The sequence below is a fragment of the Gaeumannomyces tritici genome (genome assembly GCF_000145635.1).
Source record: "Gaeumannomyces tritici R3-111a-1 unplaced genomic scaffold supercont2.5, whole genome shotgun sequence".
NCBI lineage: Eukaryota > Fungi > Ascomycota > Sordariomycetes > Magnaporthales > Magnaporthaceae > Gaeumannomyces > Gaeumannomyces tritici.
The window spans coordinates 2,067,199-2,080,417 of record NW_008804549.1 but is presented as its reverse complement, the minus strand read 5'-3'; the positions used below and the strand labels follow the sequence as shown (position 1 = coordinate 2,080,417).

At 58.8% G+C, this 13,219-nt stretch overlaps 5 protein-coding genes across 5 annotated transcripts; 1 reads left to right on the top strand and 4 right to left on the bottom strand.

Annotated features, from left to right (window-relative positions):
• Nucleotides 1–1,210: 1,210 nt before the first annotated feature.
• On the bottom strand, nt 1,211–2,885 carry GGTG_09688 (triacylglycerol lipase FGL2). Its single transcript, XM_009227543.1, has one exon. It carries the CDS (start codon nt 2,615–2,617, stop codon nt 1,340–1,342), a length of 1,278 nt encoding a protein of 425 aa, XP_009225807.1. The 5' UTR covers nt 2,618–2,885; the 3' UTR covers nt 1,211–1,339.
• A 317-nt stretch (nt 2,886–3,202) lies between these two features.
• Nucleotides 3,203–5,023, bottom strand: GGTG_09687 (hypothetical protein). The gene is made up of 2 exons (XM_009227542.1): nt 3,720–5,023; nt 3,203–3,623 (listed from the first exon to the last, which is right to left on the bottom strand). Exons 1-2 carry the CDS (start codon nt 4,106–4,108, stop codon nt 3,449–3,451), a joined length of 564 nt encoding a protein of 187 aa, XP_009225806.1. The 5' UTR covers nt 4,109–5,023; the 3' UTR covers nt 3,203–3,448.
• On the bottom strand, nt 5,015–7,675 carry GGTG_09686 (hypothetical protein). Its single transcript, XM_009227541.1, has 2 exons — nt 7,339–7,675; nt 5,015–7,254 (listed from the first exon to the last, which is right to left on the bottom strand). The coding sequence occupies exons 1-2, from the start codon at nt 7,473–7,475 to the stop codon at nt 5,853–5,855; spliced, it is 1,539 nt and encodes a 512-aa protein (XP_009225805.1). The 5' UTR covers nt 7,476–7,675; the 3' UTR covers nt 5,015–5,852.
• Nucleotides 7,676–7,747: 72 nt separating this feature from the next.
• Nucleotides 7,748–9,704, top strand: GGTG_09685 (proteasome component PUP3). Its single transcript, XM_009227540.1, has 4 exons — nt 7,748–8,174; nt 8,256–8,274; nt 8,429–8,880; nt 8,973–9,704. Exons 1-4 carry the CDS (start codon nt 8,172–8,174, stop codon nt 9,114–9,116), a joined length of 618 nt encoding a protein of 205 aa, XP_009225804.1. The 5' UTR covers nt 7,748–8,171; the 3' UTR covers nt 9,117–9,704.
• A 61-nt stretch (nt 9,705–9,765) lies between these two features.
• On the bottom strand, nt 9,766–13,074 carry GGTG_09684 (calcium-translocating P-type ATPase; the record flags this gene model as incomplete). Its single annotated transcript, XM_009227539.1, has 4 exons — nt 9,766–9,856; nt 9,934–12,560; nt 12,674–12,831; nt 12,957–13,074. 4 exons carry the CDS (start codon nt 13,072–13,074, stop codon nt 9,766–9,768), a joined length of 2,994 nt encoding a protein of 997 aa, XP_009225803.1.
• Between the last annotated feature and the right edge of the window lie 145 nt (nt 13,075–13,219).

Genomic DNA, 13,219 nt, shown 5'->3' with positions numbered 1-13,219 from the left:
TTCCATGAGGTTCTACGTCGTATCGCCGGGCTTTCACTGCCCCTTTCCCCGGTCCATGCTCTTTTTCGTGCGGTGCCCCTCTGTGCTCTGGGCTCACATCCGAAATTGCTGGCTGCTGGCTGCTGGCTTGTGCATATTCGGCCCCCCTTCCCACCGCCTGTCCTGCCCGGCAACATGGAATTTCGCGCTCCCAAGTTCGTCGGTGGGTGGTTCGCCAGCCCTTTAGGTATAGGTGCCCAGCACAGTCACCGCCAAACGTCCGCTCCTCGGCATTGCCCGCCACCCCTCCACTCCTGTCGTCTCCTGTCCTCCAGCTTGACAGGCCGGTCAGCCAGCCATCCACCGGCGGTCTGTGGCGAGCCGGATGCCGTGGGCCACTTGAAACGAAAAAAAAAGAGAAAAAAAAAGGCTTGAGCAATGTGCCCTGGCCGGGGCTGCTTCATTTCCATTTCTGAATCGAAGGTAGGGGGTCAGGACCTGTCGGGCTGGGATGGAATGCATGCAGCAGCCGCCTCGCTCCATGCGCCAAAACCCTGGGTCACCCATGCGCCAGAATGCCCACCCTTATGCACAATACCCGTAGATATGTGTACCCCATCTTGCCCGCCATGCCTCCATTGCTTGCCCTTTCTCGGCCAGGAGATAGGGAATGGGCTGCTGTGACAGATTGGGCTCCGGGAGTTGGCATCATCGCCCTCGCCGCCTGCGTCTTTTTTCTTCATCTTTCAGGCCGTCAGGAGTCACCAGTGACTCGCCCACCCACCCACACACACACACACACACACACACACACACACCATCATAATCATCACCAGATGCAGCAGACGTCGCCCGACGCCTTCTTGCTAATTTCCCAGCTGTCGGCGGGGGCTTGCCCCGACTGAGTTGGCATGAACGGGTCACGCGGGGCGGCTATTTCTCCCGCCACGCACCACAACGCCGCCTGTCCCCACGAGTCCCCACCTCACCCCGAATGATGGGATGACCCCTTGTTTCGCTCGCAAAGAGGCAATGGGGAAGGGAGAAGATCTCATGCAACCGGATTGGGCCCGTCGCTGCCGTCAGAGGATTTCGCCTTGCCGCCCATCACCCTGGGCCTGAAATCGGAGGACGCCGAACTGGGGCCTCGGTTGTGCTGGTAGGGCTAGGCTGGTAGTTTCGAGGTGGAGGTACATTCTGTGGGTATGAAAGCTGACAAAACGCCGAACAATACGATAAGCGGCAAAGAAGGAAAGCAAAAGATATCTTCGTTCGATGCTTGACCACGTAGACAAGGTATTAAGTACTTATTAGGTGCTATTTCTTCACGGTCTCTCCTTTTTGGGACATCACCGCCGCCTCACAGCTCGTCCTGTCGAGACGGAGGCTCGAAGCGATATCTATCACGGCCCCAGTCTGCAGGATCCCCTCCAGGAACGCAGAGGCCCAGCCTCCAGAAGTAGTCCCGGTGGGAGAAGAACAGCTCCCAGAGCTTGAGGCGCGTGGGCACCCGGGCCTCCCCCTCGCCGCGGATGGCCCTGGCCAGTCGCTCGAGGACCCCCGAGGGGGACCGGGAACTCTCGGCGGGGTCGCTGCAGGCCGGGTCGTGGGCGCCGCGGCACAGGCGCACGTCCTCGGGGTAGGGCGGCAGGGCTGGCTTGCCGATGTAGATCTCGCCGGCGTGCGCGCGGTAGCCCCACTCGGAGAGGGGCAGCAGCGGGACGGGGTCGCCGGCGTGCGTGACGCGGCGGTACCGTTCGTGGCCGCCCCCTCCTCCCAGGCCAAACACCTTGTCGATGAAGTCGGCTAGGCCCTTGTTGCCCACGCGCGGCTCGCCGAATGTCGTCACGTCCACGTCGTCCCACCCTTCGACCAGCCGCAGCTCCAGCGCCGCGAGCGCCGCCACGGCCCCGCCGAGGCTGTGGCCGACCAGGCGGACGGGGTAGTTTGGGTGCAAGCGCTTGGCCTTGCGCACCGCAGGCAGCACGAGCCCGCGCGCCATGCGCCACGACGCGAGGAAGCCCATGTGCACGGTGCAGTTGCTGCACTTCTCGCGGCGGGGCGAGGCCGCGTCCTCCTCCTCCTCGCCGTCGCCGTCGCCATCGCCGTCGCCGTCACCATCGCCGTCACCGGGGCTCTCCGGGTAGGGCACGTACTCCTGCGGCACGGTGCTAAGGTCGATGACGGTGTTTGTGATGCTGTAGGTCCCGCGGAACGCGACGACGATGGCGCCCGGGGCGGCCTGCTGCTGCCCGTGGCCGTCTTCGGCCGTGCGGTCGACGGCGACGTAGCCGCAGCTGTCCGTTAGGAGGGCGCCCGTGTTCCAGGCGGTGACGAGCTGCATGCCCGGGAACTCGCCGCACCGCGAGGCGCACGAGAAGGGCGGCGAGATGCCCGTGGTGCCGACGCAGTAGGCGATGTCCACCAGCCGCGCGAGGCGCTCTAGGTCCGAGAAGAGCGACTCTGGTATGCCGCCGCCGCCGCCGCCCGACGCCCCGTCGACGGGGCCTCTGCTGGCTCCTCCGTCGTGGAGGACGTGCTGCTGTTGCTGCGCGGAGCCGGTGATGTCATGGGCCGCTGCTCCTATCCAACCACCGCCCGCCAAGAGTAGACAAGACAACTGGCCTAGGACCCGCATCGTTTTTCTTCTCGCAAGCCAACCTGTCGCCGATTATTGTATTCCCGTTGAGGCCCAAGTGATTCTCTCTTCTTTCCCTAACTTTGCTTTTTTATTTCTCGCTCACAAGATTGAACAATGCATTGTGGCTGGCGCCCAGGCAACAGCAGTTCCCAGAGTGCGCCTAATCCGGTTCGGTGAAGTGTTGGTGTGAAAGATGAGGAGCAGGATGCACTGTCTAGTCTGGCAGATTCTGAGAAATGATCGAAACATTAGGGGTGAAATAAAAATGCAGGACAGGCGACGAGAATTGAAAAAAAAAAACCCAACAAATTATCCATTCCCTTGTTGTCGCCGTGCAAGCCAAGCCCCAACCGCCTGAATATGGCTGGCTGGGGCTTCACCAGTCAAGTGACCTTCCCCTTTGATCTGATGCCCGATTCCGCCAATGCAGCTGATGCAGGGGCTGGTCTGCTGAAGCCTCAGTGGGGTCTCGGTAAAACGTGGGGTTGCCGATGGGCGCGCAGCTTGGGCTTCAGGGGCAGCCCTGGAAGGGGAATCCGAAGGCATATCACATTGCATTTTCTCGAGATCCATTCCAATTGCTCTTTTTTCTTTTTTCTTCTTTCTTTTTTTTTTTTTTTTTTTTTTTTTTTGAATTAGGTCAAATAGACATTACTGCAAGGCTATCGTCGGCTATTTAGTCTCCTCATGTTCCGAGCGAACCATCATTCTTTGCCATCAGTCATCCACCAAGGTCTATTACACCACATCCCGAGACAAGAGAGCATGTAAAAAGTCGCGAGATGCCCCCACGAGGATCCCTTAGGCACGGTACCTAACCCGCCATCTCTATATCCGCCCCAGTGGGAAGGGCCGTGGCGCAAGGCTAGAGAACTTGACGTCCAGGTCGGGAGAGCTGCACTCCCGCCCGGGTCCACGCGTGCCGTTGCCTTGGCTCTCGAGGCACGTCATGTTGAGGAAGGCCAGTCCGCTGGCCTCGATCCCTCGGAGTCCTTGGGGGTCACTAAATGGGTTGGTTCTACATTAGTCTGGGGCGCCGGGTCAAAATGCAGGGATGGTGCCCACACAGGACAGGTCAAGTGTGTGTGAGTGCTCTTACGTGACGTTGGCGGGTGGGCACGACGCCTCCATCAGTGACAGCTGGTCCTTGCCCATCCAGTTCTCGGCGATCCACGAGAACTCGACCAGCCTGTTGTCGCAGGGATATCGCGCCAGCGTGCCCGGGATCGGGTAGACGGGCGCCCGGGAGGGGTCCCGCCGGCAGGTGGTCGAGATCCCCGTACCCGGGTCCGAGTAGCCAAAGGATATCGTTGTCTTGTTCTCGTCGCCGTCAGAGGCGAAGTAGGCGGCGAAGTCGGCGACGTGGGCCGACTTGGGGGTGTCCTGGCAGACGCTTTGCCGCGGCCTCAGGACTCGCGGCGGCGGCGTCCAGGAAGGCAGGGCTGCCGCCGTCCAGATGGAGGTTGCCAAGAGGAGTAGGCCGCGCATGGTATATGTTGGAGATGGAAAGCAAACTAGGAGGTAGTTTGATGGTATGGAGGGTAAAGCAGGAGACTCGATGGCCTGAGATGCTGGAGGAATCCTGTGCAGTTATATCATGCACCCCTGCTGATCGGGCAGGTCTTCATATCCCGGATACTGGTCACAGCGAGAGCATCAAGAAGAGCCTGTTTGTGGAAGAGAGGGGACCTGGTGGAGCATTACAGCAGGTTCGATTCCACAGGCCCCGAATAACCTGTGCTGTACTGTGCCAATGCGTGACGAAACGCCTCTCCCGTCCATTCCACTAAAAGGACTGGATCGGCGGTAGTAGACAGAAACAGCAAACGCGGCGCCTTGGCAGGAGCATCTCTGTCCCTCGCCCCTCTGCGATGGGATCGCTTCCCTGCGTGTGGCTGGCGACGCTTGCCGCTTTTCAGTGGGACACTGCACGCCCGGCACATGCAAGAAGCCGCCTGGGACCGCTCAGCCACTGAGGCAGCCATTTATTTTTGCCAACTTTCTGTAATCTTCGCCCTGTTGCAGATAAACAACGGCCAGCCCAATGAGGCACAGATGCGAGGGATGCGGCTTCGCCCTCGCCCACGTGGACCATGTGACCATCAACTCCCGACGCCTGCCCGGATTGGCCGACGGGAGATGGCCCTGCGTGCCCTGGATGTTTTGTTTCGTGTCTCGTTTGTTTTCTCCATCAGTCGTATGCATGTCCCAGCAGGCTGAAATAAACCGCACAGCGGGTAGAGCCCACAAATGGATTATCGCACCGAGAAAAAGCCTGTCTGAGCCTTGGATCCCTCATTCGCTGTGACGTGCTGCCCTACCCCTTAATTACACTGCGCTGCACGTCCACGGGCAGCAAGAATCCGAGTGCCGGATCAAAAACGACATGACGCAGCAAAAAATACGGGCCAATCCTGGTGGCTAACTGCCGATCGGTATGTGGCGAATCCGCAACGCCCAGCGGGGAAAGGGGCCCGGTGAGGAGAGATAGCAATGGAGCTCAGTAAGCAGGAATACCTGCTAGAACCTCGGCGGCGTCCATGGTAGCCAAGCAAACACAACAGCCGAGAACAAGATCGGTACAACTCGTGCTCGCGGTGACAGAAATAGGCATACGCATGCTTCGTACGCTGTTGAGCGGTGCACACAGAGGGATCCGAATGTAGGTCACCAAGGCAGTGCGCGTGCCGTCGTACAATACCTGGCAGAGGCTCCTACCGAGGCCAGGTTATATCTTGATAGCGCCGTCGCAATCACACGATTAGAGCGCCGTCTGGTCCATGTGGAACGCCGTCCTTAAACATGCATGACTTCCTCAACCTGCCGTATCGATCCATGGTGTTGATGTCGCGATTCCATGGGGGCCTGGGATGGTGTCTAGGCAGGTGGTCCAGAAACTGCCTTGGTCGGTGTGATGGCAAAGATGTGTAAAAGACACGGCTGTCACGTCGGCCACGAGAATCCATATATACTATACATCCAGCGGCCAAACACGGGGACTATCTCGGCTTCCACGACATCCGGATTGCTCGTATCTGTCCGCCGTCACACGGCTGCGCTCACATCTTCTCCTAGGTCCATGCTAACAACGGGAACAACCGAAAGCAAAACGCCGATGCGAAGCCACGCTAAACAACACTGCTCTAACAAGACAAAGACAGACAAAACATCGTGGCGGGGAGGCGCTGTTTCATGCCTCCGTGAAGTGAGACGTCACCGGACGGGATAAATCTCACTTCTTGCCAGGAAGCTTCAGCCACTTCGGCATCTTCACCCCCGAAGATGACCCGCCCTCACCCTTGGTGGGTTTTGATGCGGGCGCAGCATTCTTGAACTCCTCGTCCGGCGCGTCGGCGGGCACAGCCGGCACTGGTATCTGTTGGGCAAGTCTCGCCGCTTCCCCCCTGAGAAAAGGGGTCTTGCGGACGGCTTGGGGGACGCTGTCGGCCCAGACAACGGTTGCCACTACGCGGCCCTCTAGTCGGTGGTCGCGCACGAGGTTGTGCCCTGGGCCCCGCGCATCCCTGAAATCACCCCGCTTGGAGGCTGGGCTCACCAATTTGAATGGTTGCGACGGGTCTTCCATGACGGAACGCACCTCGGCGTAGACTGCCGCAGCGTCGTCTTCAGGACCAAAGGTCCACTGCGCCGACGTGTTGTCGGGGAACCGCACCTTGATACTCACCTCTCTGACCGCTGCGATCTTGGCCGCCTCTGCGGCCGCCTTCTCGGCAATCTCCTTGTCCGAGGGCAGGCGCTTGTTGTGCGAGTTGGCTTGCAGCCGCTGCTGGTGCAGCTGTGCGTGGGCGATTGTTGGCTCGTAAGCAGCATCCGAGTCCTGTGTCAGCGCCGCCGCGGGAGTAGTAGATGAAGGCGCCGCAAAAATCTGCACCGCCCTTCCGGGGCCGGTGTGATCCTGGGCACTATCAGTGCTAGAACCCGCCGCCGCAGGCGCTGCTGGCTGTGGGGCTGCATCGCCGCCAAAGTCAATGAGATCCTCGGTGGGTTTTGATGTGTCCGGGTTTGATTGTTGAGCAGCATTATTCTGCTCCAGGGCCGATCCGGAAGAGGTCGATTCCTCGGCAGGGGCCGGGGGTGCGGATGTTGTCGTTGCTGCTGCCTCAGGTTCGGCAAAGAACTGCTCGATCTGCTGCATGGCCTCGTGTAGTGTAAAGCCGGACTGTCTGAAAGAGAGGTTCATCAAGACGTTCCCCGAGATTCCTAGCTGAGAAAGCGTTTTTTGGAAGTCGGCAAGCGATGATATCTCGCGGCCAACCACCAGCAGGACAGGCCCCTCGTGGTACAACTGCCCTGAGCCGGTGCCCCCCATGGTTTGTGGAATTGCCCTTGCGGTGAAGTTGAACTGGCGTTTTGGGCCGGGGGCAGGGGCACCGGCGGTAGATGTGGAGGCTCCGCTCTCAAAGTGCCTAAGCATCTTCCATAGCGTGGTGTCACTACGGAACTTCTCGACCAGGCGGCCATTGGGAATGCCGGCGGCTTCGGATTCGGGGAGTTTCAGGGCGACGGTGATGATGGTCGGGCTGTTGGACTTGACGACAAGCTCCAGCTTGGCACCAGGAGTAAGGTTGTAGGCTCGGATCTGGTTTGAGAGCTCCAGCTGCCTGTTGTTGTGTCTGCAGAGGAGCAGTTCAAGCCCACCGTCAGCGCCCCTCGTCGCATACGAGGCGCAGAGAGGACGGGGTATGTGTGCAGCTCACTTCAACATGTACTTGTCGCTCGAGATAGAAAGCTTCTTGCATGCTTCCTCCAGCACATCGATCAAGAAGGTGCCTGGGCTGACCTTGACGGGAGCACGTCTGAAGTCGGTCGAGATGACCACCACGCTCATGGACATGGTGGCGGGTTGGGAAGCGAGAGGTTGGCAAGAATGTTGGGTATCTGGAGGTGAAAGTAGCTCGCTTCAAATACGAAATCAATACCATGCAAAAGGTAGTAGGTTCTCGAAGTCTCCAAGCTTGCTTCGTAAATCAGCCCGTTGTATGTAAGGTGGTAGCCTTCTCTGCCGCGGAGTGCGAATCAACAGCTGCAGCCGGAATCAGCAGGATGGTGGGGTTTGGCCGCCCGCGCAAGGCGCCGTTGCCTGCCGCACTCAACTGGCCTGAAGCTCCAAAGCTCGGATCACATAATGGCATGTCGCGGTATCTGGGCCCACCCAGCCAACTAGAAGCTGAGAAGCTGGTTCGCGGAGCTGGGGGGCAGACACGCCAGCCAGGCGTTTGCCTTGCGCTCCTCACACCCGCCCCGTAGTGCCCGCAGCTGGGAGCAGAGCTACCGCAATAGACGGCTGCACCCCCAACGACGAATCGACGCCGACGACGATAACGACGGCACGGCCTTCCCGCTCTCTCAACACACAAGCGAGACGTTTCTCAGCCGGCACCCAACCCTTGAGGACTGTCCAGAGTCTCCACGCCTCTGCACAGGCACATAATCCAGACGATATCGCAAACGGAGCCCTCAATCCCGCCGCCTCCGCCCATCGCAGCTCCGTGAACCACCGCCTCCACCAGGGGAGCTCATCACCGCCGTCATGGTAACAAGCCCCGCCGCATCTTTTTCCGTTACTACGCCTTGCGCCTGGGCATCGCACATGAGCTAACATGTGGACTCACAGTCGTCTCCTTTCTCAATAAGTCAGTCTTCCCCTCACTGTCCGGCCTCTGATGGAGAGCTACCAGTTTCGAAAGCGCCACCATGATCTAGACCTTTGGTTGCCCGCCTCCCCGGACGGACGGCGAAACTCCCGCCGTCGTATGGGAATTATCGCTGATGCAAAAAAACAAACAGACGGCGGTGCCGCGGTCGCCATGGTGGGCAAGGACTGCGTCGCCATCGCCTGCGACCTCCGGCTGGGCATGCAGGCCCTGACCGTGTCCAACAACTTCCCCAAGATCTTCCAGTACGGCGACGTGTTCCTGGGCCTGACGGGCCTGGCCACCGACGTCTCGACCGTCTCGGACCTGTTCCGCTACAAGGTCAACATGTACCGCCTGCGCGAGGAGCGCAACATCGCGCCCCGCACCTTCGCCAACCTCGTCTCGAGCTCCCTCTACGAGCGCCGCTTCGGCCCCTACTTTGTCAGCCCCGTCGTCGCCGGCCTCGACCCCAAAACCTCGCAGCCCTTCATCTGCGGCTTCGACTCCATCGGCTGCATCGACTTCGCAAAGGACTTCATCGTCAGCGGCACCGCCAGCGAGCAGCTTTTTGGCATGTGCGAGAGTCTGTGGGAGCCCAACCTGGTACGTCATTGCCTTAGTCCATTCTCGACATTCATTTTTGTCCTTCTGTACATATGTCATTCTGACTGACATTTTCCCCCGCTGTGATCCAGGAGCCCGAGGATCTGTTTGAGACCATCTCGCAGGCACTGCTGAGCGCTGTTGACCGTGATGCCCTCTCAGGATGGGGTGCTCACGTTTACATCATTGAGAAGGACAAGGTCACCAAGAGATTACTCAAGGGCCGCCAAGACTAGAGAAGTAATGGTTCAGGCGTGAGCATCTGGGATAGTGTCTGGCAATGCCATGTCGGTACCATTATATCGCCGAAGCAGAGCAGGAATCCAGAACAAAGGCGCACTATCCGCCCGGTTTTTGTGAAAAAGACCTGAGCAACTAGAACATGCTACATGAACTGGGTATTTACGCCCGGCCCGGCCCCCTTGACATGACTGCATTGTACCAACAGACACCAGGCATCAACTAGAAATGATGTTGTTGTACCCTTGTTTTTGCATATTCTAGGTCGAGCACGCATGCATAAGGAGGTCTCCATGAATATCGAATAACGCAACAGCCCGACGCTAGGAACATTGCGTAAGGACGGGCGTGTTGTACGTCAACAACAAAAAACACGGACTTCCCATACAAATCCACAGTGTGTTTTTGGTCCGTGTTTTTATCTAGTTCAACGTGTTGACAGGCAGGCAGAGTTGTCTCAATGAGTTGTCAGATTAAATCCAGCGACGGCTACGCCATGCGCACTAAATCTATTTTTATCGGGTTGGTCCCCTGCCCGTGGCCATCTATGTACAAAGAGGTAGGTGGCTAAATGGGCTCTAAATATGCTGCCGAGAGTTTCTATGAGTCTAGCACGAGACCATGATCTCCACGAGCATACAATCCTTACTGCTCCTTCTTGGTAGTACTGACGCCACGCGTTGTCTTTTGCATGAAGAATTGGCGCTCGACCAGCTTGAGGACCTCGTCAATGAAACTGTGTATGGATTGTTAGCAAAACTCGTCACGGCGCATGGGGGACAAGGGAAGGCAGGTAGGAGTCTGAGCACGCACATAACTGGGGCGCTGATGTATAGCACCGCCTTCCACTCGAGCCAGTTGAGAGGAAGGATCGAGAAGAGGCCCTGCAGAACCGGGGTGTACAGCAGAGCAAAGTGCAGCGCCATGGACAGGGCAATGGCGTAGACAAGGATCATGTTCTCCCAGAGAGGCAGGGTGAGCAGCGACTCGCTCGAAGACAGCGCGTTCATGGCGTTGAACATCTCGATAACCACTAGGATGGACAGCGAGACGGTGGATGCCGACTTGGCCATATCATTGGCGAACATGGAGCAGCCGATCTCAGGGAACTGCGATGAGCAGCGGTGGAAGTTGGAGAGCTGAGAGAAGGTGATCTGAGGACCCTCCGGGTTGTACATGAACCACCAAGCGTAGCCGGCCACGGTGGCCAGGCCGACGTAGGTGCCGATGATCAGGTAGCGGAAGAACAGCCAGCCGCCGATCAGAGGCTCGTCACGCTTGCGGGGCTGACGCCTCATGATGTCGTGGTCCGGAGGGTTGAACGACAGGGCCGTGGCAGGAAGACCGTCGGTGACCAGGTTGACCCAGAGGAGCTGCACGGGAATCAGGGCCTCGGGCATGCCAAGAGCCGCCGTGAGGAAGATGGACACGACCTCTCCGATGTTGGACGAGATGAGGTAACGGATGAACTGCTGGGTGTTGTTATAGATGGAGCGACCTTCCTCGATGGCAGACTCGATAGTGGCAAAGTTGTCATCAGCGAGAACCATGTCGGCAGCCAGCTTCGAGACATCGGTACCGGACCCCATGGCAACGCCAATATCGGCCTTCTTCAGGGCGGGAGCATCGTTGACACCGTCGCCAGTCATGGCAACGACTTCGCCGAGGGACTGCAGGAGATCAACCAGCTTGGACTTGTGGCTCGGCTCGACACGGGAGAACAGCGATGCGTGCTTGGCGGCCTCGAGCTGTTCGCTCTGGCTGAGGTTGTCAAACTCCCTGCCGGTGTAGCTCTTGCCCTTGAGATCCTCGAACTCTCCAAACACTCCAATCTGGCGGCAGATGCTCTCAGCCGTGTTGCGGTTGTCGCCGGTGATAACAACGACACGGATGCCGGCGCCCTTGCACTGCTTGATAGAGCCAGCGACCTCGGGCCGCGGGGGGTCGAGCATGGCAACCAAACCTAGGAGAGTCATGTTCTGTTCCAGCTGCGAATACTCGGATGTAGACTTGGCCTTGTTGATCAGCGGGTTGCCAGAGACATCGTCGATGGCCGCCAGAGCGATAATACGGAGGCCACGGTTGCCGTAGTCGACAACCTCCTTGAAGAGCAGGTCGGACAGCTTCTTGTCAAGCGGAACCTTCTTGGCATCGGCGCCCACAAGAGTGTGCGTGCAACGCTCCAGGATAGACTCGGGCGCACCCTTGACCAGGAGCCGGGGGTCGCCGCCGTTCTTGACCAGGACAGACATACTCTTGCGGTCGCGAGAGAACTCATAGGTGGCGAGACGCTGGTTGTTCTTCTCGTACCAGGCGCTAGCGTAATGAACGCGATCCTCGGGGTGGCATTCCTGGGGCGGGCAGGGACCAAGCTTCTCAGCCAGAACACGAAGGGCTCCCTCGGTGGGCTCACCAACTATGGAGTAAGCGCCAGACTGGGCATCGTAGGCAATGCGGGCATCGTTGCAAAGGGCGGCGACCTCGGCCATGCGCCTGACCGTGGCAGACTGTTGGGGCAGATCACGGGCAACCTTTCCGCCGCGGCTGATGTCGCCGCGGGGAGCAAAAGTGGTGCCTTCAACATCCAGCTCCTCCAGATCCGAGCCGTCCTCCTTGATGTAGACAATTTTGCTCACGCTCATCTGGTTGGTGGTCAATGTTCCGGTCTTGTCGGAGCAGATGACGCTGCAACTGCCCAGAGTCTCGACCGAGGGCAAACTCCGGACAACGGCGTTCTTGGCGGCCATCTTACGCGTTCCCAAGGCGAGACAGGTGGTGATGACGACGGCCAAGCCCTCGGGGATGGCTGCAACACCAAGCGAGACGGCGATCTTGAGGTAGTAGATGGCACCCTTGGTCCAGTTGCCGTGGCTGGGATCCTTGAAGTGAGGGATGTTGATGAGCCAGACGAGCACGCAAATGACGGTGATAACCTTGGCGAGCTGGTCGCCAAAGTCGTTGAGCTTCTGCTTCAGCGGGGTAGGCTCCGAAATCTGGGCCGAGATGCTCTCGTGAATGTCGCCGATGGCCGTGTTGGAGCCCGTCAGGACCACGACAGCCTTGGCGCGGCCGGTCACGACGGTGGTGCCCGAGAACAGCATGTTGACCTGATCCTGCTTGACGGCGCGCTCATCCTCGACCACAGCGGATTCATCCTTGCCCACGCTCTCGCTCTCTCCAGTCAGGATGGCCTGGTCAACGGCGAAGCTGTTGCTGTGGATGGACAGCAGGCGGCAGTCGGCGGGGATACGGTCGCCGACAGAGACGGAAATGATGTCACCGGGGACTAGCTCTTCGGCCTTGACGCGCGAAACCTGGCCGCCATTGCGCACAACATTGGCTTCGTTGGCAGAATATTCCTGCAGGGCCGCAATCGCCTTTTCCGCGCTGCTCTCCTGCGAGACTCCGACGACGGCGTTGAGGATGAGGATGGTGAGAATCTGAAATAGAGAGACAGGCGCATTGTTAGCAAATGATTCGCAGAAACACCATGTTTCCCATCGGCGAGCCTTGTTGCTAGATATGTTCCCCGGGCATGTAGGTTGGCACTTACGACGGCGGGATCGACAAATGCGCTCCAGCCCTCCTCCTCTTCAAAAAGCGCAAGGACGAATGACACGGCGGCCGAGCCCAGGAGGATAATGACCAGCTGGTCCTTGAACTGCTCTAGGATGAGCTCCCATAGTGGCGTTGGCGGCTCCTCGGCGATGGCTGTATCATGGAACTTCTGGTTAGCAGGCCACGCGGTAATTGCTTGTTTTGCGCTTGCGCTGAGAGGCGGCGCAAGCGAGCTAGCCAGACTCTTGCTTGCGGAGGAGGGCCAATGCGTTTCTTACCATTCTTGCCATGCTTGGATCTCTGCTCGACGACCTGGTCCTCCGTCAAGCCAGCCACCGGGTCTACGCCGAGGCCAGCAACGACCGAGTCGGCCGAATGCGTGAAGGCGTTTTCCATTTGTTTCTTGCTACTCTTGCTGAGGCGAACGCATTCAGGGCACCAGAGGTTTGAGGGTTACCGTGAGGCCGAGACCTTTTCTTCTGCTCCCTCCGCGAGCAAGAACACAAGTTCTCAAGAGAGAGGCGAGAAGAAAAAAGAGTAG

What these genes read in the sequence shown, in the direction of transcription:
- GGTG_09687 (XM_009227542.1), bottom strand. Translation starts at nt 4,108, where the DNA reads ATGCGCGGCCTACTCCTCTTGGCAACCTCCATCTGGACGGCGGCAGCC. An exon ending in TGCCCACCCGCCAACGTCAC is followed by an intron (nt 3,624 to 3,719) that starts GTAAGAGCACTC and finishes CAACCCATTTAG; the next exon opens with TGACCCCCAAGGACTCCGAG.
- GGTG_09685 (XM_009227540.1), top strand. An exon ending in GTCTGTGGGAGCCCAACCTG is followed by an intron (nt 8,881 to 8,972) that starts GTACGTCATTGC and finishes GCTGTGATCCAG; the next exon opens with GAGCCCGAGGATCTGTTTGA.
- GGTG_09688 (XM_009227543.1), bottom strand. Translation starts at nt 2,617, where the DNA reads ATGCGGGTCCTAGGCCAGTTGTCTTGTCTACTCTTGGCGGGCGGTGGT.
- GGTG_09686 (XM_009227541.1), bottom strand. Translation starts at nt 7,475, where the DNA reads ATGTCCATGAGCGTGGTGGTCATCTCGACCGACTTCAGACGTGCTCCC. An exon ending in AGCGACAAGTACATGTTGAA is followed by an intron (nt 7,255 to 7,338) that starts GTGAGCTGCACA and finishes GCTCCTCTGCAG; the next exon opens with ACACAACAACAGGCAGCTGG.